This window comes from Sceloporus undulatus, chromosome 3 (assembly GCF_019175285.1).
Source record: "Sceloporus undulatus isolate JIND9_A2432 ecotype Alabama chromosome 3, SceUnd_v1.1, whole genome shotgun sequence".
Lineage (NCBI taxonomy): Eukaryota > Metazoa > Chordata > Lepidosauria > Squamata > Phrynosomatidae > Sceloporus > Sceloporus undulatus.
In genome coordinates, this window is record NC_056524.1 from 154789553 (window position 1) to 154813399 (window position 23847).

A 23847-nucleotide genomic window follows, 5' to 3' on the forward strand; every position below is an offset into this window, starting at 1 on the left:
TATTTTGGCTAGGTCATGAGAATCATAGAATCGTAAAGCTGGACGAGACCACAAGGGCCATCCAGTCCAACCTCATTCTGCCATGCAGGAACTCTCAATCAAAGCATCCCTGGCAGATGGCCATCCAGCCTCTGTTTAAAGACCTCTAAGGAAGTAGACTCCACCACTCTCGAGGGAGCGTGTTTATGAGAAGAGAAGACTCATTAGAAAATACAATAATGCTGGGAAAGGTAGAAGGTAGTAGAAAGACTGCATGCCAGATGGCTAGACTCAACCAAGGAGGTCATTGGCTTGAATTTGCAGGATCTCAGCAAAGCAGTGGAGGATGGGTGGGTGGAGTGTCTTGGAGATAACTGGTTCATCATGAGTTGGGTTGACTAAAGGGTGGTTAACAACAACAAGGTAGAAGGCAATAGGAAAAGAGGAAGATCACATTTCAGATGGAGAGACTCAACTGAGGAAGCCATGGCCCTGAGTCTGAAAGACCTGAGTACAGGAAAAGAGATTCCACCCCAACATTAGAAAGAACTTCCTGACAGTAAGAGCTGTTCAACAGTGGAATGCATTGCCTCAAAGAATGGTGGAGTCTCCTCCTCTGGAGGTTTTTAAACAGATGATAGACATGGCCATCTTTTGCAAGTGCTTTGGTTGTGCCTTCTGGCATGGCAGAAGGGGCTTGGACTGGATGGCCCTTGAGGTCTATGAGTCTGGCTCATAGTGACTTGGAGGTCTCTCATTCATGGGGTCCCCATAAGTCAAAGGAGTTTATCACATGGGACAAATCCCATGCAGGAAATAAATTTAAACTGAAAACAACTCGCATTTGCAGGTTGTTTTTCAGACAACATTTGGGGTTACCCTAACAAAAAGTTGTAAAAACTCGTATTTGCGGGATGTTTTTCAGACAACGTTTGAGCGAAAAAGAAATAACACAAAAATAACCCAAAAGCAAAGTCGTCAAAACCAGCTCCTTTTTTACTTTCACTAAAATCTGAAGATACAAATGAGTTTTCTGTTCAGATTATTTTTGCGTTTTCTCTTTCGCACCAACGCATCTGACAAACAACACCCGTTATTTTAAAACCCCGTTTCTGCAAAGTCAATTTGTGGTAGGTGACGACACACAAAATGCCAATAAGACGATGAACACTGGGCTTCTTTGGGGGCTATTGCTCTACCCACTATGCCTCACAACAGAGCCAAAAAATATTTGAATCTGAACCAAACAGAGATGGGGGGAACACCCCAAAAACAGCCTGCACTGGTTTCTCCTCACAAAGCCAGGCTTACGATGCCATAGCCACAAAGGAGAGAGCAAAGCACCACAAAACGTCTCCGGGAAAGATAAAAAGTAGTGCGTTACCAAACAAAAAGCTTAATAAAACCCACTCCTATAAATGTAAATGTATGGACATGCTCAAAATGGAGGACATTTTGGAAATCCCTGTTGCAAAATGTCGAAGTGGAGGAAGAGGTTGGGTCACCCTAAACATCATGAAGGCAAAGAATTCAAAGATATAGCCATGTTAGTCTGTGGAATCATGATTTGAGAGACTAATACAGTTTGGTCTAGAATTTGTCCTACATTTTGTCCCGGGTTTTAGTGGACAATTATGGCAGCCCTAGTCAGACTAACTGAAATAAAGAAGTTGGCAGCAGGAGCTTTCTTAGACTTCAGTATAAAGCAGTAACTTAAAGTCCTGTACTCTTTCATTGGGATTTTGGACTCCAGCTCCCAGAATCCCACCCTATTGGCCAACATGGCTGAGGCTTCTGGGAGCTGGAGTCCAAAACCTCTTATAAAGGGCTTACAGGCCAAAGGAGGGGCACTTCCGGGTTTTTATATAAAGGCGCCTGGTGACGTCACGGGCGCCCAGGTGGCCGCTAGGGGCGCTGCGGAGTCAGCGAGCGCGCCCTTTAAAAAGGGGCTCCCCGAAGCCAAAGCCCAGCACTAAGGTTCCGGGCGCCATTTGGAGACTTAGTTCTTCCTATTGAGGAGCCATAATAGCCATGCTGTCTTTGAGCTCTGCCCGCCGGCTGCTGCTGCTCCTGGTGCGGCCTCAGCAGGGACCCAGAGCCGCAGCAGGGGAGCTGCTTCTCCTGCAGGTCTCCTCCTCGGATGGGCGCAGGGGCTGCAGTGGGGGGCGAGGGGAGAAGGAGGACGAGGAGGACAAGGACAACCCCTTGGTCTTCTTGGATGTAGGCGCAGACAATCAGCCTCTGGGGAGAGTGGTCCTCAAGGTGAGTCTCTCAAGGTGCCCTTGGGAGGAAGGGAAGCCTTAGCCTCCATCTCAGGGCCCTCCTGCCCAGGAAGGGGATGCCAAAACCTCCCCCATTTTGAGAAGCATAGGCTCCTTCTACTTCCATGAGTGTCTTTTAGCTCTTACTTGGTCATTCTTCCCTTGAAGGTCCCCCATTTTGAGAATGATGGAGAAGCATGGATTTTGCATCCAAATAAGTACAGTATTGGCTTTTAGGTGTCCCTGTCCTACATTTTTTTCTGAAATGTCCTCCATTTTGAGAATGACTGAGAAGCATGGGTTTTGAGCACCATTGGGTTTTACATTTATATCAGTAGTTTGGGCTTTTATTTTATGCTCATGCCATAGGTTTTTCTTGGACATCCCCCATTTTGAGAGTGACTGAGAAGCATGGGTTTTGCATTTGTATAACCGCTTTCGGCTTTTAGGTGTCCATGTCCTACATCTGTTCTGGGGTGTCCTCCATTTTGAGCACCTTTGAGAAGCATGGGTCTTACATTCATATAAGCGATTTGGGCTTTGATTTGGGCATGCCCTACATTTTTCATTGAATGTCCTCCCTTTTGAGCATGACTGAGAAGCAGTGATTTACATTATTATTATTATTATTATTATTATTATTATTATTAATTTAAATCCTGCTTCTCTCCCAGAATTAGGACCCGAAGCAGCTTACAGACTAAAAACACAGCGCTATTAACAACTTACAAAAGTGACAATCAAAATGGAATTAAAACATTAGCGTTGGAATATTAAAACAGGTCAAAAACAAAAGTGTTGGAATCTTAAAATAGGTCATTTGTTTAAACTAGAATATAATTACACAGATATTAAAAGCATTTAAAACCACACACATTAAAACAACTTTATATGGGTATTTTTAGCTTTTCTTTTGTCATGACCTACATCTTTTCTTGAAGGTCCTACATTTTGAGGTCCTTGTCCTCCTTTGTAGTTATGACACACTGCCAATCATGCAAGACCAGGGTGACCGGATGCCCTCCTTTTTCAGGACCTGTCCTCCTTTTCAGGCTTCTGCTCAGGAGGGATTCAAAAATATCCTCCCATTTTGAACCTGACTGAGAAGCATAAATGTTACATTTACCAGAGTGTTTTAGCTTTTCTTTTGTCGTGTCCTGCATTTTCCTGGAATGTCCTCCATTTTGAGGTGCCTTGTCTTCCTTGGCAGTTATGGCATCTGGGCACCCTGTGCAAGTCCAAGAAGACACAAGCTTTTATTATTTCTGCTTGTTGTACAGCTAAAAAAATCCAACAAATAGTCAAAATATTGTGTTCTGATATTTATGTTATACTGTGTTTTTAGTTAAGAGATACATCCATCTTAATCTGGAATATCAGTATGGAAAGGGACCTTGTAGTACCTTTGAGGTTAAGTGTTTGACAAAACTTGTAGCATAAGCTTTCATACATTTGAGTCCAAAGATACAGCCATGTAAATCTGCATGCAAAGGGATCTTATATCACCTTTGAGTTGAACTGCAAGGGAAATGCTGGTTGCATGAGCTTTCCTAGGCTTGAGCCTCCTTCCTCAGAGGTATGTTTGGCTCAACTCTAGGGAAGCTCATACTACCAACTTTTAGAAAACCCCTTTGCAAGTTAAATAATATGTCTCCCAGCACATTTGGGTTGACTTGCTCTTCAAGAACAAGACTCCTGTCTCCGTCGTGGGCAAAAGTTTAGTCACTTACTTGCCTCACCTTCCGTGTTGGCAAGGAACTTGATTTTGCTGAAAGAAACCCCTGCTATTTTAAGGACTAGGAGGCTCTGATGGCATGGCATAGTGGTTTGACTATTGGGCTACAACTCTGGTGTCCAGGGTTCACTGCTCCACTCAGTTATGGAAACCACTGGATGGTCTTGGGCAAGTCACACTCTCTCTCAGCCTCAGGGGGAAAGCAAATGGGAAACCACCTCTGAATAAATCTTGCTGAAGAAACCCCATGGTAGAGTCACTGTAAATCACCATAGGTCGGAAACAACTTGAAGGCACCCAACGCGCACACAGGCCCTGCAAAGGAAAAGCGTTGGCCACCCTGAAGTAATTGGTAAGGGGCTAATGCCGGACCTCCCACCCCCTTGTATTTACAAAAGACATGCTCATGGTAAAGATAAAAATAGTCACCCCTCTGTTTTCATAGGGGTCCATTCTTGATCCCTCCCTGTGCAAAAACAAAAATTTGCCTATATTCAAGCCCCATTGGCTTGAATGGTGGCGCGCACCCATGAGCACCCACAGGTGTGCGTTGTGGGCACATGCCCCATTTTCTCCCCCTCCATTTCCCACCCGCAAACAGGCGAGGGACGCAGACTTCAAGTTCGCCAAAACTGAGGGGCCACTGTAGTTGAGTATTTTGGGTTTTTTTAAATGAATAGATTAATACAGCTAACAGCATTTTATAATTCTTTAGGGTGTCTTCATGGGGACCATCATAATTTTGTATTCCAAAATTGAGCAGTTCTCTGCACTACTTAGCATGGTTAAAAAGCTGTACTGTATATGTCTTTTGCCCCCCTTTCAGTGATAAATGGGTGGTTTGGGCCTGTTTTTCCTTGTGAGTGCACACTAGGATGGTACAGTATCTTGAATATGTATACTCCTGCCATCTATGTGCCTTTACAGTAGTGTCACCCCACAGGCATAGGCCCTCTGAGCTTTTATTTGGAATGAATATCATTCCTGTCAATGAATACCATTAATTTCCATATGAGATATAACCATGACTTGATAATTAAAGTTTGCTTGGCAAAAATACAGGTTCCTCACCATCACCCTGACATGTGACACTGAAGTAGCAAAGATGGGTCAAGTATTAACAAATCTCTACATAAAGACTACAGTGCACAAACTCTGGTCTAATCAGGAGGTTTGAGATTAGCAAAAGTTGAGACCTTGATATTTTGCAAGGAGAGCCTTCTTTGCATCACCTTTGTTGAATATTCCATAATAACTTCCAGGTGATAATTATTACTTTACAATACCCCCTTGTAGAGATTAGTCTCAGAGATTGGATATTACACTTTCTCTTTAACCTGATATAGTATATATTTTGTTCAACCCGTCTCCCATATTGGAAGACAATTAGATATTTATCAGATAGGTATTGTAAAGCTCTTGAGAACTGCAAGTTGTTTTTATTCTAGACAGCCTTATTTGGTGGTTGTAGAGTTTGGTTAGTCCAAGTGTTTATGGTTATATTTCAAAAGATTATACTTTGTTTAGGATTTTTAATTTTGTATATTATAGAGGCTCATCTCAGGTTTGGGGAACCATTAACTCCCATTCATCTGGTGGATGGGAGTGACCCTAATCTGGATAGATGTCGGAACAGGCTGTTAACACTTACAAAACTATATTGTGAGCAGCTAATACATTTGGGATAACTTTTTAGTGATCTCATTCAGTTCATACACAAATAGTGTTGTATCTGATTTGTTTGTCCTTTGGTTTTTTCATGTTTCTTTATCAGAAGATTTTGAAGGCTTGTGAATCTTTAGGAAAGTTACATAGGAGACTATGGAAGATGTAATCTTTCCACAGGTAACTAGCTCTAGGTTCACTTCCAAGAGTCACATGTGTTGCATCATGAATTGTCCCAATGACACTGTCAAATGATTCTGAGTAGTTCATTCCTATCGGCAACATCATGTGTTGTTAAGTGAACATGTTGATAAGTGAACAGGTCAAAGTCAGATGTTAAAAAAAACTGAGAAAAGTATAAAAGAGTTTGGGTAGGGTTCCTACAAACACAGTCCTTCTGCATACAAACTTTCCTAACAACGCATCCACAGCCTCTATACAGCCTGCGTAACTGAGCCATAAAAGTGCCTATTGTGTTATATACAGCGAAGCCTAGTAAAATTCTGTATTTTGAAAATAGTAAAGCTGCTCTCCAACTGTTGTGTACATAAATAACTATTTATTTGTACAGAAATAAAAAGCTGTCTCCTTTAGCTGCTCTTCTTTCTGCATCTTTTCAGGGGGAACGTCTGTTTGTTTGCTGTTAGCTTTAAAAATAGACTTACTGAATGTCAGAGAATTTGGATGTTGGTTAATTTAAGCGAAACTCTATTTTCTGATAATATGCTGGCTTTAGTACTTTTATTAAATGAAAGGAATTTATTATTTATTTTAATGCAGTTGCCTGTCACCTTTTAATACACCAGGGCTCTTGAGGTGATACACAACAGGTAAAGCATGTAAAAACATTAAATACACAAATAAAAGGGTGTAGAAAGAAAGTGAAACAACTCTTTAAAAGGAATTTTAAAGTATACAGTAAAATCAGGTACACCTAGTTCTAAGGGATCCTATCACACTACACAGTTATAGCACTATGAATAACAACAGCAACAACATTTATTTTAAAGACTCCTTTTAGCAAAGTTATTTCACCAATAACTTCTCTGGCAACAGACATCAGAAGTTTGGGGAGAGGTATTTTTTTAGCCAAGACCCTCCAGTATCTCACCATACATCAACTCCCAGGATTCCCTATGATGCCGCCATGGCAGTTAAAGAGGAATCATACTGCTATAACTATGCCATGTGAAAGTGCCCAAGGATTACTGAAGACCATGGTGAACAGCACAGAGTTAGCTGCCCACCAGGAACTCAAATGGAATAGGGTCCCTCTAACTTTCCTCCAGAGGAGATTCCAAAGGTGGAGTGCTACTACCAAGAAAGCCTTGCCATATTATTCCACAAGCCTAGCCTTGTAGAGCAGTGAAACACATGACAGGACTTGTGCTAAAGATTTCAAATGTTGGATAGGCTTATATGGGGGCCAAGCTATCTCGGGCTTCTTTAGAGTTAAGTGTGGAATGAGAGAGGTGTGAGTGAGAAAGTAACAGTTCTAAAAGCATGCTTCTTATATGTGGATTCTCAGCTTATTCATTAAAAAGTATTTAAATAACAAGAGGGGTTAAATTTAAGAAGGATCGTGTGTATCGTTCCAAGCCTATGTTATCTGTGAGCATTTTGTGGACTGATACTCCACCTTTACTTTTGAATAGCAGTTGAGTCTACAATAGCGAAGCCAACTGCCTTATCTTGAGAAGTTGCTCAAAAACAGAAATTGTGGCCAGGGCATTCAGAATTTGGACACTGAGTTGGTTTCCAGCTAGTTCTGGAAAAGTGTAACCTTGGCAAATGTAGATCAAGCTTCATGGGAATTTGCTGCCCATGTTCTTTTCCTTACTATCAGCTAGCATCTATGGTCAGACGGCTCTGCAGTGTAATACAGCTTAGCTTCATACTGCCATATGCTCCAGTAGACTATAATTTACTTACTCATTTCCTTGTAGGAAATAGTGGCACATGTACTTTTTGACAACTGCTTTGGACATGATTGCACCACTGCTGTCTCCTAGTTTGAGAGCAAAATCTAGCAACCTTCCCACACTGGAGGATGAAGTGTAGCACAGCTGCATGGACATAGGATCTATATGCTAATCCTGGGAGATTAAATCCTTGCAGGTTAACACAGAGCATATTTGAGGGCAGTTGGCTAAAGTGTTTAATTTATATGTCAGGTGAAATGCATTCCAGATGTTTTCACTTAATGTCTCAACAGTCATACGCCCTGCATCAAGTGCCAGATGAAAAACAGTATGCTTATTTTTCAGTTAGATGAGGCTAGTGAGACTGAGATGAAAGTAGAGATCCTGTGGAAATCTTTGGGAACTCCAGTTCCTTCTCAAGCCGACCACAAATAACTTATTGTCATACATCTTAACCTGCAAATAAGTGGTCACATAACAAACTGTCATACAGCTCATCCTACAAACATTACAATTTTCATAATTCTACAATTTTATATATAGTGATCTCTCCACAGTGGCATGGTACATGGCCTAAATAAGTATTGATTTATCAAGTCCCCATTAATTCCATGGATCTATTCTAGTTGGAACTAACAGTTGGATTGAGACTTGTGGCTGTTTAGATATACAGCTGAAATTAACCATTTTGGAGGAACATATGTTATACGGACACATTTATGCTAGAGCAGCTTATGGTTCTGGTTGTTCAATAGTCACTTGTTGTCTGATGATGTGTGAAATAGGTTTTTATTACAGTTCTCTTCATGTTTGATCTGTTTTACCTGTCAGGTCAGTACAGCTGAATGTACAGCAGGGGTCCTTGGAAGGATTTGCACTTGCTCTTGGAACACTGTCCTTTCTGTAAAACACAACAAAATACAAAACCTACAAAACAGTGATGCTTTGATTGGACCAACTAACATGAATGAAATACATCATGTGAGTTTTCAAAGCTTCACTGAGTTCTTCATCAGGAAAAGGTGTTAAAAATCAGATAGAAGGAAAAATGGTTATGTTAGCATCACAAGCCAACATTTTGTTAAGAAACTCTTGACTTAACAAGTGTAAATGTTTAACTGAAGGAAGACGGAGATCGATTAAAATGTTACTTCGTAAGGCTGGTATATACACAAAGGTCATGGTCAGTACAGGTTTCACTGTACTGACCTTGTAGTAAAACTGTATACACCTTTGCTTTGCTTTTAATTTTAAAGAATGGATCATATATTTAATAATAATTAATTTGTTTTATTTATATACCGCTGTTCCAAAGATCATAGTGGTGAACAGCAAGTAAGCTAATTAGCAAGTAAGCTAATTTAAAGCTGTTATGTATTTTCTCAGTCTATTTTTCCCTTTTTTTAACAGTTGAAAGCTGATGTGGTGCCAAAGACAGCAGGTAAGGCAGAGATTTGGTTATTGCTCAATTTGATTTTTAATTCTTGCTGAGATCATGTTGGCAAAAAAATGAAGGAAAACTGAAATGCCTTAAAAGTTGGCATCAGTGCTTGTGGCTGAAGGAGTGTAATGTAAAGAAGATGAATTTTTTTCACTTCACCTCCCATATTTATATTATTTCCTCTGATGTATTGCTTACAGTATCTGGTATTCCCAGGTGGTCTCTCACCTGAGTACTAAGTAGGGCTAGTTTGGCATGATTTCCAAGATCAGATGGGATCTGGTGCCCTTTGGGTATTTAGGAAATACAACACTATTCAAAGTACTTTACTACATTTGTTTAGCTTTTACTCAAACCAAGCTGCTTTCTCTCGTCATCTTCATTTCCCAGAAAATTTTAGAGCTCTCTGCACTGGAGAAAAGGGTTTTGGATACAAGGGATCCACCTTCCATAGAGTGATACCTTCATTCATGTGCCAGGTAAGGAAAACCAAAGTGTTTGATGTGTTTGATAGAGCAGTTGAAGACTGTTCATCGCTGGCTGCATCAATGTCATTTTGAAAAGGGGTTCATGGGTGATGGAACTACTTTTCCAGCAATGAAAGTTACAAGTTCCTTCCTCTGCTGCACCTGGTATTTGTTTCCAGTCTCCCATCTAAGTACTAACCAGGACTGACCCTGGTTAGTTTACAAGATCAAATGGGATCTGGTGCCTTGAGGGTGTTTAGACCATGGTGGACATGGTGCTAACTCATTTATAGACGTTTTGAATCAGGGTCAAATTATATATGTGTACTGTATGTGTCTTTCTCTCTCTCTCTCTCTCTATATATATATATATAGATAGATAGATAGATAGATAGATATAATCAAAGTAGTTGTTAATAGTAATCAACTGAAAGTGCTTGCTAACATTTTAAAAAAATAGGTTTTTAAAAGAAGTGATGGTGGTAAAGCAATGCTTGAGACAAAAGCTCTGGTCAAATTTCTCTGCTCTGATCACCAGCTAAATAGAAAGTGTTATGAGAAGCAAAGGCGGTAACCTCTTCCTACAGGGAAGAATGCTTTATTTATTTTGTTTGCATCATGTCTTTCCTTCAAGGACCTGTGGGTGGTGGAGCACAGTTTATTTAATTTGGCAACTAAATAATTGTTTAGTGTGACTAACTAGCTAATACTTCCCTGCTTGCTTTGGGAAACATTATGTAAAACTATTTGTGCTTTTGTGAATCACTATCAGTCTCTTGCTTCTGTTGAAACAAATAGCTCTTTCCTGACAGGGGCCATTGGTTAGAGCAAGAGTATTCATGTGGAATTGTAATGAGCCTTGCCTATTAGAAGGAAACTCAAAGCATAGCTCTTCTTCTTGTTATTTGCCAGTGCAGTTCTCATTATCCTTTATTTTGCTGTTGAAGGAATACATATTTCAAAGGGAAAAATATCATTGCCATCTTTAACATAGTTACCGTAAAAAGACTATATAATTACATTGTATTGCAGTTAAAAGGGCTAAGTCACTAAAATGTCTGACCCAAAGCATGTTGAGACAACACCACCTTCTAATTTGGATGCTGAATCACCCCATATTGTTTTAAAGAAGCCACAGAGGAGTGATGTTTTCAAATGAATAGTGTTTTCAAATTTAAAGGGAAGCTAGTACATTAGAGAGGAGTCAATGCCGCTACTTTTTTGGTAGACTGAATTGTGGCCTTCCCTTTCCATGAAGTTAAATGGCTTTGAAGACATTTCTGAGGAAAGCAGAAATGAGCAGCTGGAGATATCCCAATCCCCACCTCTTCTCTCTCTCTCTCTCTCTGTATGCCTATTGACCTTTGGCAATCCCATGAGTTTCATGGGGTTTTCTTAGGCAAGGAATACTCAGTTCCTTCCTTTGAATTATAGCCGACAGTACCTAGTATTGATTGTCAGTCTCCCATCCAAGCAGAGCTAACCCTGCTTAGTTTCCAATATCAGATGGGATCTGGTACCTTTAGTGTATTTAGGTCCCTCTTTCTGCTATACCTCCCACAATTTCAAGGTTGAAATATTATGTTTATGTTTGTTCGGCTCTCTGAATAGGTTGCTTGTTTTGAAGTAAGTTTCCATGAAAGTAAGAGAGTGTGAGTGTCTATGGATGTATGCTATTAAAGCTGTAATAAGAGTGTATGTCATTCCATAACTAAAATGTGAAATGAATATGGCATAGCTAATCGGTACAATTAGAGGGACTGATCCGTGACAATTTAAATACTATTGGGTGTGCTTACAGGTGTGTTCTGGTATACGTAACGTATTACTCAATTTAGTACTTTTCAGTTCCTCTTCTAAAGCATAGTGTATACTATCTTGGAATCATTTTACTAAATAAAAATGTTATTCTTCCATGGAACAAGCTATTACAGAAAGGCAGCATATGATGGTAATTTCATATGATATTATTATTATTATTATTATTAATAATTTTTATTTATAGACCGCTATTCCGCGTTGATCATAGCGGTGTACAAGTAAAAATTGCATATGGTCTTGCTACTATATAATAGCTTCAACCTTAACAATAGCTAACTGGATCATAATATTACTGTATATATTGTCAGAATAACTGATTTCAAAGTAAATATAGTTAGAACTTAGGGTGTTTAAGTTAAAAAAATACAACACAGCACATATACAAATATAAGGATAGTTTACAAACCTTGCTTGTATGAATGTACCCTAAATACATTCTTCTTGAACTGTCTGATGTGGCAGACTGGTATTACTTTTCTTCAGGGACGAATACCATATTTAGGCCATATTTGTAGCTTGCTAATAACTTGATGCAGGCTGGCAGCTCATGGTTCACATGTTACCATTTTGTGTAGCACTGTCCTTAAACAACAGCTTTCAAATTAGAACATTCTGCATCTTTTTAGTAGTAAAAGATTCCCTAAGGTCCAAAACTATGAGAAAAAATTAATATTGAGTTAATAGTTAATATGCTACATTTTTAATTGAATTACATTTATGTTGGAAAAAGGATTTTTAAAAAATATTTTAAATTTAATGTTAAAAGTTAGATAACAACCTGACAACCTTGCCAGAGTGATGAAAGTGAAAACCTCATATGTGATTTTAATCCAGTAGTGGGCCAAAAATTAGTACTAGTTTAGACTTAGATTAGCTGCATTTTAGGGAATTTTAAACTCTGATATAGTCATCTTTTCGTTAGGGAGAAGGGGAACATGTCTCTTTTTGTGGGGAAAATGTTCTTTTTTTATTGCTAGGTTATTGGTGAAGGAGAATCAGTTGTTAAGAACGTGAGCCAGAAAAGTCCCTTTGAAGTCACTCTTGAGTAATTCCCACTGCAGTTAACTCTTGAGTAAAAGGTGTGTGAAAATGAACAAAATAGCAATTAGTTTTGCAGAAATCCAAGAGAACCAAGGCTTTGGGTCTAAAGAACCAAATGGGTAGTTTAAAACTTATTGGCTCTATAGCAATGTGGCTCATTTAATTTATAGATTTGTTCATGATCATTATTAATTTTTAAATATATTAATTATTATTTAATGTAATACTGGAGAAATGTTAATGCTGAAATCCTAACCTGATTATATTTTTTAATTGGATTGGTTTAAGTTTGCTCCTTTTCATCAGAAAAATTTCCAACTTAGTTTATAACTTAACTGATTTTATTTCATTTCTATTACTGATACTATGTAACATTTCACATGTAGGTATGTATATTGCTGGGCTGTAGAGATATGATAGGTTTAAAACTGTCAACACAAAGCAGTGAAATAAAATCTCAAATGGCAGTATAGTGCTCCCGCCCCAACTGCAGGCTTGCCATCCATGGATTTGAGCATCTGCAGACAGCAAGCCCCATTGACTTCAGTGGCCACTCAGGCATACAGTCCTGGCAGAGTAGTTGCATGTGCACCACCATTGAATCCCATGGGTCTTGAGGTCCTGTAGTTTTTACCATTCATGGGGGCAGGGAACAGAATGGAACCCCTGCAGATAAAAAGGGCCATTCTCAATTCTTCCTTAAAACTATTCCGACTTCTCCCAGAAATAGTATCCTCATGTTCAGCTGCTCCAGCTCTGTTGCTCCTCTACTGTATAATGAAAATCCTTGTGCGATGAAGTGACATCAAGGTGACTGTTCCTACCTCCATCATCACCAGCATTATGACATCAGACCACATTATGAACTCAGCTAGACATTTTGTGAGAGGAAGAAAAGTAGGCACTAAACAATTTGTTTCACCCATTTCCATCCAAAGCAGCTATATTTTCCATGTGAATAGTCAGACCATCAATTGTGAGTGGTTCACATTTGAGTCCTGCTTCTGTATTTGTTGCTGGAAAGTCTGACCGTGTAAACACCTGAGCCTGGTTTAAGTGAAATCATTAAACAAACTTAAAACCATGAGTTCTGTCTCTAGATTGTTGGGAGATAAATTAGAATAGCAGCAGCATCTTAATTAATACAGCAAAAGGAGCCCTGGTGGCGCAGTGGTTAAATGCCTGTACTGCAGCCATTTACTCAAGACCACAAGGTTGCGAGTTCAAGACCAGCAAAAGGGCCCAAGCTCGACTCAGGCTTGCATCCTTCTGAGGTCGCTAAAATGAGTACCCAGACTGTTGGGGGCAAATTAGCTTGCTGTTCACCACTATGATCTTTGGAATAGTGGTATATAAATAAAACAAATAATTATTATTATTAAAACAAACAAAAGTTTAGCTGCTCCCTCTACAAACAGTAGCAAAGGCGCAGCATGCATAAGCATGTTGCTCAGCCAGGGTGAACCTATGTTGCTGAACATCCCTGGCTTACCATGTCATATGGTCACAGCCCACATACACTGTTCACAACTGTTGGTGCCACACTTCTTGCCACTGATACCTCAAAGACCAAAACCTCTAAACTTCATGGCTGCTTGGGATTTGAACCTCATTTTCCTTAGTCAAAATTATCCTAGGCATCATACCTCCAAACTGCTTCGCCCATATTGTCTTAACAGCTCTTAGCAAAATAAAAACTGAAAATAGAATTGTTTTCCCTGTTTTGCAGATGGGGAGCTAAACCTCTGTTAGATAGAAATTATAGCATCCATGTGCTTGTAATAATTTTATAATTTTATTCTTTCCAGGGTGGTGACTTTACTAATCACAATGGCACTGGAGGCAAATCTATATATGGCAGCCGATTTCCTGATGAAAACTTCATCCTTAAACATGTTGGACCTGGTAAGCAAAGTTTCTTTCCCCTTTTTTGGCCCTTGCATCTGCTGCTTACAGAAACTAATGGTAGAAATGGGAACAGGTCTGTATTCTTATGGTAAATACATGTATGGTAAGTTCATGAACAAGAAGGCTAGTTTCTAAGAGTAGTTATAGTCACAGCTTTGGGTTTTGTGGCCTGGTGCTGAGGTCTAAAGCAGATTTTGGATACCTAATATAGGGAACACCTGCTGAAACTACTTTTGCTGATGGTTCTGTAAATGTGACATCGCTTGAGATCAGTATTCAGATAAAGCTCAGTTCTTGTTTGTCTCCTCATCTGGTCTAGGTCTGTAGTAAATCTTCTGAACTGTTTCCTGGAATTAGTCATTAACTGTTGGGCTGACAATAAACCAAGGTTTAATTAAGATGTAAGCAAAGGCTTTGTTTGGTGGAGAAAGAATTGTGGTTATATTATTCATCCTAATGAGGAGGGATTTGCCTTCTTTTAAATCATTAGATTCACTTCTTGGGGGCATTCTTAATTAGCACTGGAATATAAAGAAACAAATAATATCCATGTCCCAGAACTACCAACCATTCTCCAATTTGGAGAGGCAATACCTGATCATGTTGAAGTTATTCTGGTATAATGGTAATCTCCAGTTCAACTATAGAAAGGATGTCTTATAACATAATCTTACATTTCAAAAATTTCTGGACTGATTGCCTAGAATACTTTTTCCCCCACTACTGTCAACTAGGGGAATGGCTATTTACTGTTAGGTCTGTAACCTATAATAGCACTACTTAGTTGACTTAGAGAGCCAGCGTGATGCAGTGGTTTGAGTGTTGGACTATAACTCTGGAGATGAGGGTTTTAATTCTCCACTCAGTCATGAGAATCCACTGTGAGACCTTGGGCATGTTGTACTTTCAATCCCAGAAAACCCATGATAGGTTTTCTTTAGGGTCACCATAAGTCAGGCATGACTTGTAGGCACTCAACAATAGTTGAATTGATATTGCCCCCAAAAAGGTTCTCAATTACACTTCAGTGGCGATACTTCGTATTTACCCTTTTTTCTCTTGAATTCCAGGACAAACACTGCCTTCAATAGTCATATTTAAAAGCTCAAAGACATAGTTGTGTTAGTCTGGAAAATCAGTATGCAAAGTTGTAGTAATTTTGAGATGAACTGAAAGAGAAAAGTTGGTAGCATGAGCTTTCATAGACCTGCACCTATTCTGTATTCATTACTAGAAGCTTGTTCTAGTTATATTCAATACTAAAAGTTTGACACATAATAACAAAAGAGCTGGACAAATTTTTGTTTGTTTGTTTGTTTTGTAATTGAAGCACTTTGGTTGATCACATTGTGCTAGAAGTGGGTAATTTTGCAACAGTGTAACCACATATGGACATAAGTCCCTAAGACAGGACAACCTCTCCAACACAGAGGTGATAATTGATTTTATCATCTGTGATTTCCTAACAGGGGTCAGATGCCATTTATGTACTAGGTTTAGAAAGTTATCTCTGGTTAAAGCTGATCTTGACTTCAACACAGAAGATGGCCAAATAGCACACCAGTCTGATTCTGGAACTGATATATTTAGTTCACTTTCCCACAATGTTTTGATGCATATGGTATCATGATATGAATTCAACAAGATAAGATGTTATATTTGGGAGACTGAACCTTTACTATTTCCAACAGGATTATTGCATAAAATTTTGAAGGGAGTCATAGATCTCAGTCCAACAAAAGTTCTAAATTGTACAATTATCTTCTACTTCTCAGTTGTTTGTATTTAAACTCATTTGAGTCAGCTGTGTGTGTGTGGTAGGATGTCTTCATCAAGCAGAACTTTGAAATCTTCAGTGAAAAGCAATATGCATAGCAGTTGTGGAGTGTGAGTCCAGAATTTGGAAGCTACCTTAAAAGAAAAGGCAGAAAGGAAATCTTGGATTCCTAGCAAGGCAGATAACACGAATTAGTGCCGCTTAAAGAATTGTCCAGAAAAACATTAGCCGGTGTCTTGATTCTTGCAGCACAGTATCAGATCTTTTAGTGCTTACTTATCAAGGGACATTTAGCAAACTCTCTTAGAGCAGCATTCAGCATTCTGAGCAGAGTTCAAAAATACAAGGGAAGACTTCATGCAAAATCTCTTTGGATTACAGTTCATTCTTTGCTTTTGAATTGTGAAGTTAAATTGCAGTCTTGTTTCTGTTGCAGGTGTTCTTTCAATGGCTAATGCTGGACCCAACACAAATGGATCTCAGTTTTTCATTTGTACAGCCAAAACTGACTGGTAAGCATTCTAGATGTATGTGTATGGTTCTTTTAACAATGCTTTCTCAAACTTTGGTAAATTACCCAGGTTATGTTTCTTGTTGAATATTATGGAAAGGAATGACTTTATGTATTGCATATCTTAATAACTGCAGTACATATGACTGTTACTAGGATGTTTTGACAATACCTGTTTCTCTTATAACTCTAAGTTAGATTAATATTACACTGACTAATATGTAATTGGATCCTTGCAATGTAAAGTGAAAGACATTTGCCAGTTCAGGAAAATGCTCCCAGTTCAATGATTTTTTTCAGGCAGTGGCTGGAAAGAGAAATGAAACTAGCTACCCACTGATAGTGAGGGCAACACTTTAGTTTCACTTGGTTTTGTGGTCAAACCAACTTATATGACATTGATACCTTCGCAGCGTAGTCCCCATTTGGCAAGGATCACTTTAATATGATAACCAGAGCACACAAAAAAGTGTTTGCATACAGAAGCAGTTCAGGGAAGTATATTGAGGAAACAAGCAGACACAATTTTCTAAACCGACGATTAAAAGCAAGGGTGTGGTTGGGAAATGTTTTGTTCACACAACCTGCTGAAATCTCACTTTTTCCCCATCTATATTTTAGTATAACTGTAATGTTACTGGCAAACAATTACAGAATAATTTATTCGTCAGGAAGAGCAAGTGAGTCTTTAGTATTTACAGTATCTGTAATATTCCTTAATCATTTTGAACCAAGAATTAGATACTGATCTACCTGTGTAACTTTCCTACATAGTTAATGTACATGGAAAACATGTTACTGTTTCATGGAGGTTTTATTGCCTCTTAGTCAGACGATGAGTGAAGGCAACTTGATAGTCATATATGATGAATTGCAACATTAGGCATTGTACTGGAGGGTTAGTGTGACCTGGACAAACCTATGCTATAATAAGCATAAGAATTAAATTGCCTTTAATTGCTTACTGGTCTTGTCACATGCCAGGTTAGTCTGATCAAGCCAAAGCTGTTGTTGTGATATGTGGCTTCTGATACATGATGACTCTGGTATTTGGTTGACTCTCCTAAGGTCTGAGCCAAATACCATTGCACTGAATGGAAATAAATGCATGTGGACTTGAGTCATGTACTGCACTTGGAAATTGAATAGAAGTAAATCTAATGCAGTTTGGACAGTTGTTATGAATGTGAAGTAGAGCTTCCCAAAGATTATCAGATGTGCAGCTAACATATGATCCCATTGGGAACATGAAAAACTCACATTTGTAGAATCAACTGCAAGTTGATCCACATATCTTTGCCAGTTACAGCTACATCACCATTTCCTTTTTCCTGTCCACTGAGAACTCCCCTCTTGTTGTGGAAGGATCCTTACAGAAGCATAGCAGTAGTAACTGATTTCATGCCTTAGTTTGTATTTTTCATTTGCTGGATGGTAACAAATGATGGCTTATGAATTTAGACTTCATGCCTACTCTTCCTTCCTTAATTTAACCAGCTTCCTTAACTAACGTGTTAAGGTTCTGAATTAAGTCTTTTTTATCATTTGTTTTTCTTCTTGGATCATAAAAGCATGTTCTCCATTCTCCTGCTCTGAGCTCTGTGTTGTTTTTTCCCTGTTTCTTTTGCAGGCTGGATGGAAAGCATGTTGTGTTTGGCCACGTGAAGGAAGGAATGGATGTTGTGAAAAAAATTGAAAGCTTTGGCTCCAAAAGTGGAAAGACTTCAAAGAAGATAGTCATTACCGATTGTGGTCAGCTGTCATAATTTGAGATCTGCCAGCATCACTGGAGAATCAGTGATACAAGAGAGAATTGATAAGAATTATTGCTTGCACATTTCTCTTCTGGGTTTGGATTGTACTGATAAGAAAGAGCCATGATCAGCCAGAACAGAAGTGTGTGAAGAATGAAGTTTTAAAAGTCCATTTGAACAATTTTCAGCTTTTTTTTTAGCTTAAAACAGTTGTGCTATTTTTTAAATATATGCTTCAAATGTGAAGACTTTTTTGCTATGCTTGAAATGCATGGTCAAAGACTATTACTAGCAAAGGTTTACTAGAAAACCTCAAATTGTTTCATGAACCAAACTGAATCTTATGGAAGTACGAACCTGGAGTGCTAAGAATCCTAAGTGATGTTTTTCCATCTGAGTGGTTTAAAGGTTATCCTGTAAACTGATTGAAATGGTAATTGACCTCCTCATTTCAAATGGATGTATCAAGTGATACTTTGTACTTGAAAAAATATCTAACCTTTATGGACTGAGCGTCAAACATGGCTGGCTAAATGCTTAATCATGTTGACTTGGAAGTCCAGTTGATCAGTCAAGATAATTGATTTGAACAGTGTTTTTTCTTCCTTTGGTGGATTGTTTCCTTTCTGTTTGGTAGTCTGTTCAGAGTTTGAGAATGCACATTTCAGCAATATACTTGAGATTTTTGATAGCCCAAAAGTAATTATTTTGCAAGAATATTTGGTAACAGCCACATAATGAAATTTCTGCATTTCCTATGGCTTTTTTGAATTCTTCCTGTGTTGAATCATTACACTTTTAATTTTAAAGACAGGATTCACTAAAATTTTGCTTCAGCTGCACCAGTTTAACTCTTGTGACATGCTACTGTTATGATGTAACTCAGAAAACAATGCTACTTCTTGTAACTGGAAAGTACTGTATATACTTGTGTACAAGTCGACCTCATGTATAAGTTTTAGGGCCAAAATCATGGATTTTGATAGGACCCATGGTTAAATCAAGAGTAAGACAAAGGATGTAAAGGGTGAAACACCACTTCTGTCCCTTCCTCCTCTGCATCTCTCTCGATGAGCTAAAACTACTACTCTGATGCTGGAGGAGAAGGTTTCAACACTGTATTGGGAAGGAAGGGAAATGGGGTGTTTGGTAGAGACCCGGAGGAGGAGGAGAGAAGGTTTTGACATAGGATTGAGAAGGGAATCACCTCTTTCACACAACACACATACACAACATATACACATACTCTATTTCATAAATCAGGGTGGTGCTTCTTTTCTAAGCAGTATGACTTTATTGACCCAAATATAAGTCAACCTAGGAATTTAGGGTCAAATTTGGGCATAAGCTTTTTGGCTTACAGTCAAGTATATATGGTATGTTCTTTTCCTGGAAGGAATAGGTACTAGCCAAATCTCCTCTACATGAAGCTGTGAAGTTTTGAAATCTAATGTGCCTAAGGACTATCCTCAAAGTTTGTATTTTTTTTTAGCCCTACTCTTTTGGTACAGGGCAAGTGTAATAGCTGCTTTACCAACTACACTCATCCCTCTATATTTGTGGATTTGATTATTCACGGATTTGATTAATGTGTGCTCTCTATAATATCTGGGTCCTCCAGTGCAACTCTATGGTCAACTTTAACTAAAAGTTGCACTGAAAGACACAGAGATTCCTAGAGAGAATACTTTACTAGGCCTTTGTCGCTCCTCCAGTGCAGTTCTGTGGTCAGTGTCTGTCAGATGTTGACCGCAGAGTTGCGCTGGAGGACCTAGAGATTTCAAGAGAGGTGTTCTCTCAGGTAAAAACATGGTGTTTTCATTATTTGTGGTTTTTCCATATTGATGGGGGTCTTGTGCCCCTAACCCTAGCGAATATGTAGGGACAAGTGTACTTTGTGTGGTAATTATATTAATTATAGCTAATAACAATTATTTATTGCCCTCCTCTCCCTATGTATTGATGTGGTAATAATAACTACTAACAATACATAATATATCAGTTGAAATTGCATATAAAAACCAGTACATGTTAAAATCTGTCAATAAATTATTTAAGAACTAAACCTGTATTACTGTTTTTGGAGAGGTAAAACTAAAGTAAATATCTAAAATGCTGTTTGAAAAAGATCATTTAAAATGATCTTTGGCAGACTCCTCCCCACCCCCTTTCCTTTAACTGCCTCACTCTTTAGTTCGGGGATGGGCAGTATGTAGTCTGCTTTTGCACCACTCAGTTCAGCTGTCCCCAGAATCCCTTCTCCATGCTTATTTGCAAAGGTTTTCTAAAACTAGAAGTAATTTGTTTTCAGATCCATTGGGCCCCCGGGTCTACAGTAGACTCAGACCCCCTGTTCCAGTTGATTTGTATGATTAAGGCAATTGAAATTGGCTGAAGCAACCTTAGTTGAGGAAAAGTACGACATCCAAAATCCAAAGCAAAATGCACAAAATAGATGTTACAAGCCTTTGAAGCACCACTGGCTTCTTCATTAGGCAATAATGTTCAAAAATCATACAAGTGAAAGGAAATTACAACATTGTTAGAGTGTTGAATCATAAAAGACTACTAGACTAACAGGGGATGAATGGGAGTTACAGTCCAACACACCTGCAGCATATCAGTTTTGAGAAGGCCACTAATCTCCTCTTAAGAAAATTTGACTTCCATTCCCAACCTGCCATGTTAATAGAACAGCTATTATCATGTCAGAAGGAATGAGTGGTAATTAAACTAGTTTCTGTGGTATGTCATGTGTCTCAGGACATGTGAAGCATATAATCAGTAGCGTTATTATCTCAGGTATGTAGGACTAAGCCTATAGTAATGGAATTATGAACAGAGTAGCAAACAAAGGAGGATGACTCAACTTACCTAAGTTTATCTGTGTTGACCAAAAAAAATTGTTGATGACTTCTGTAGTAGCCTTGAGTTTTGTTGAAACAAGCTGATAATGGCCAGTTGGTGTTTGTGGAGGCTGGAATCGCTATGTGATAGATGGGTATCTCTCTTAAGGGAGACAGCTCTTGAACAGGAAAGCTTAAAAGGCTGGCTACTCAGGCCACATCAGAACTACTTTTTAATGCACGATAAATATACATGTATCCAAGCATACGTGTTATTAAAAATTTTAGATGCTGCATTGTAATATTTAGTAACAAGAGCATTTAAAATGTGAAGACCTTCTGTACCAGTGTGGTGTAGTGGGTAGAGTATTGGACATTGGACTGGGGCTTGCAAGATTCATATTCTCATTGAGCCATGAAATTCACTGGGTGACTTTGTGAGTAATTCACCTTTTTCATCACCTACCTTACAGGTTTATTGTGAATATTAATTGAGGAGGAGAAATGTCTATTTCCTTGAAGTTAGTGGAGAAAATGTGGGATATAACTGTAACTAATGACATGTGATTCTTGATTTCTGTAACAAAAATACATTGCTGCTGGATTAAAATGTTGCATTTTGCATTATGTAGACCCATTCTTGCAAAGTGAGGATCGGCGTATTTTTTTTAAAAAGCAACAAAATGTGATGGGACTTCAGTTCATTGTTCTTGCAGCCTTTAAAAGATTTTTTTCACTTGTTTGAGTAATGTTCACTGTCAATAACAGAGTATTTTTGTTACATTTCCTGTTTTTGTATATCTAAGATGATTAAATGCCTTTTATAAGAAATAGCCTGATTCTTTCCCAAGTCTAATTAGAAAAATAGCTTAGACCTATGAAGAGATGTGTCGTTTTGCGAACATACTGCACACACTACAAATCTTTTCCTATCCATCTGCTTAACTCACACTAATACTAAAACTCAGTCTACCCCAAACTGCTAACTGGGAAAGATAAGAACTGTAGTCTGAAGTGTGGAGAGGGAGGAGGGCCTCTGGTTGGGAAAGGCTATTTTAAATATAAAGACCTTGCTATACTGCTGCAAGGCTACATGATTTCATGTAATGAGATGCTCTTTTAGGAGGTATAATAGACTTAAAAGCATTAGTTTTAAATTGTGGTCTTTTGATTGGACTGGTCATTTCTTTTAGAATATCAGTATCACTGACCCAGACTTTTTAATCTGATAAATCTAAAATGTTATCTTTCTGAGCCAACTATCTGAGAAGTCTTATACATTTTCTACCTTGTTCCAGAACCAATGTTTCATAACTCCTATTTCCTTGGTTCAAGACAAACATTTTAATTTTGAGATGCTGCTCTGGGGAATACACAGCTTCGGTTATCAAAAATGAGTTATCATGAACACGCTTAATATTAGTGCTTCCTAATGCTGGGTTGGAGAGCCAGCATGGTGTAGTGGTTTGAGTTTTGGACTATGACTGGAGACTAGGGTTCAAATCCCCACTTGGCTTTCAAAACCGATGGGGTGACTTTAGGCAGGTCATACTTGCCTTCATAGGAAGGTAAACGCACACAGATCTTGCCAAGGAAATACTGTGATATGTTTGTCTTATGGTCACTATAGGCTGGAAGCAACTTTAAGTTACACAGCAATAATGCTGGGTTACCAGATCTTGGACTACAACAACCATCACCTCTGGATCATTGTGTATGCTGGCTGGGATTGATAGGCATTCTAGTCTATGCATCTGGGGAAGTAGGCTCAAGTCTACACAAGCTCATGCTACTGAATTCTCTCTTTCACTTACGTCCAAAACACACTGCAGAAATAATCTAGTTTGCAGCTGCCTTAACTTCCCCGGCTCAATGCTAGTGAATTATGGGAACTGTAGTTTTGTGAGACATTCAGCCTTGTCAGAGGGCTCTGGTGCCACAATAAACCAATTCCCAGGATTCTGAGCCAGGGTAGTTAAAGCAATCTCAAACTGGATTATTTCTGTAGTGTGTTTTGGAACTTAGTCTCAAAGGTGCTGCAAGACCCCTTTGCATACGGAATAATATTTGTGTGATTCTCCAGATTTTAATAGACTGCAACTCCTATCATTGTTCACCATTGGCTATGCTATATAAGGAGTCATGAGATTTTTCATTCTAATACTATCAGGAAGATTCCGATCCATGTTAAGAAGTAAATTGTTTTGTGTTCAGTGAGTCACAAATGTATCTGCAAAGAATTGCAGGCTAGGAATTCAATCCTATACTTAGCTAGTCAGAGATAAGTATTATTGAATTCAGCACCACACTGTTTCATGTCTTAAGTATTTAAGTTGCCATGCATATTCCATACTCGGTTTCCTAGGCATAATTCCTATGTGATTCCCAGAATCCAGGCACTGAATTCCTAACCTTTCTACTAGTTTTGAATGTGATCAGAGAGACTGGCCTTTTGTTAGCTTTATTTTTATAACTTTGTTGTTGTTAGCTGTCTTTGAGTTGACTTCAACCCATGGCAAGTCCATGAATGAGAGACCTCCAAGTTACTCTATCTTCAGAAGCCCTGCTGAGGTCCTGCAGACTCAAGGCTGTGTCTTCTCATTATATGACCAAAGTACAACAGCCTCAGTTTATTCATCCCGGCTTCTAGGAAAAGTTCAGGCTTGATTTTTTTCTAGGACCCATTTATTTGTCTTTAGCAGTCCACAATATCTGACAA

The 23847-nt window shown here is 38.7% G+C and overlaps 1 protein-coding gene across 1 annotated transcript; it reads left to right on the top strand.

Annotated features, from left to right (window-relative positions):
* Nucleotides 1–1939: 1939 nt before the first annotated feature.
* On the top strand, nucleotides 1940–19939 carry PPIF (peptidylprolyl isomerase F). Its single transcript, XM_042460312.1, has 6 exons — nucleotides 1940–2241; nucleotides 8973–9003; nucleotides 9394–9482; nucleotides 14141–14237; nucleotides 16454–16529; nucleotides 18159–19939. Exons 1-6 carry the CDS (start codon nucleotides 2011–2013, stop codon nucleotides 18292–18294), a joined length of 660 nt encoding a protein of 219 aa, XP_042316246.1. The 5' UTR covers nucleotides 1940–2010; the 3' UTR covers nucleotides 18295–19939.
* Nucleotides 19940–23847: the final 3908 nt, after the last annotated feature.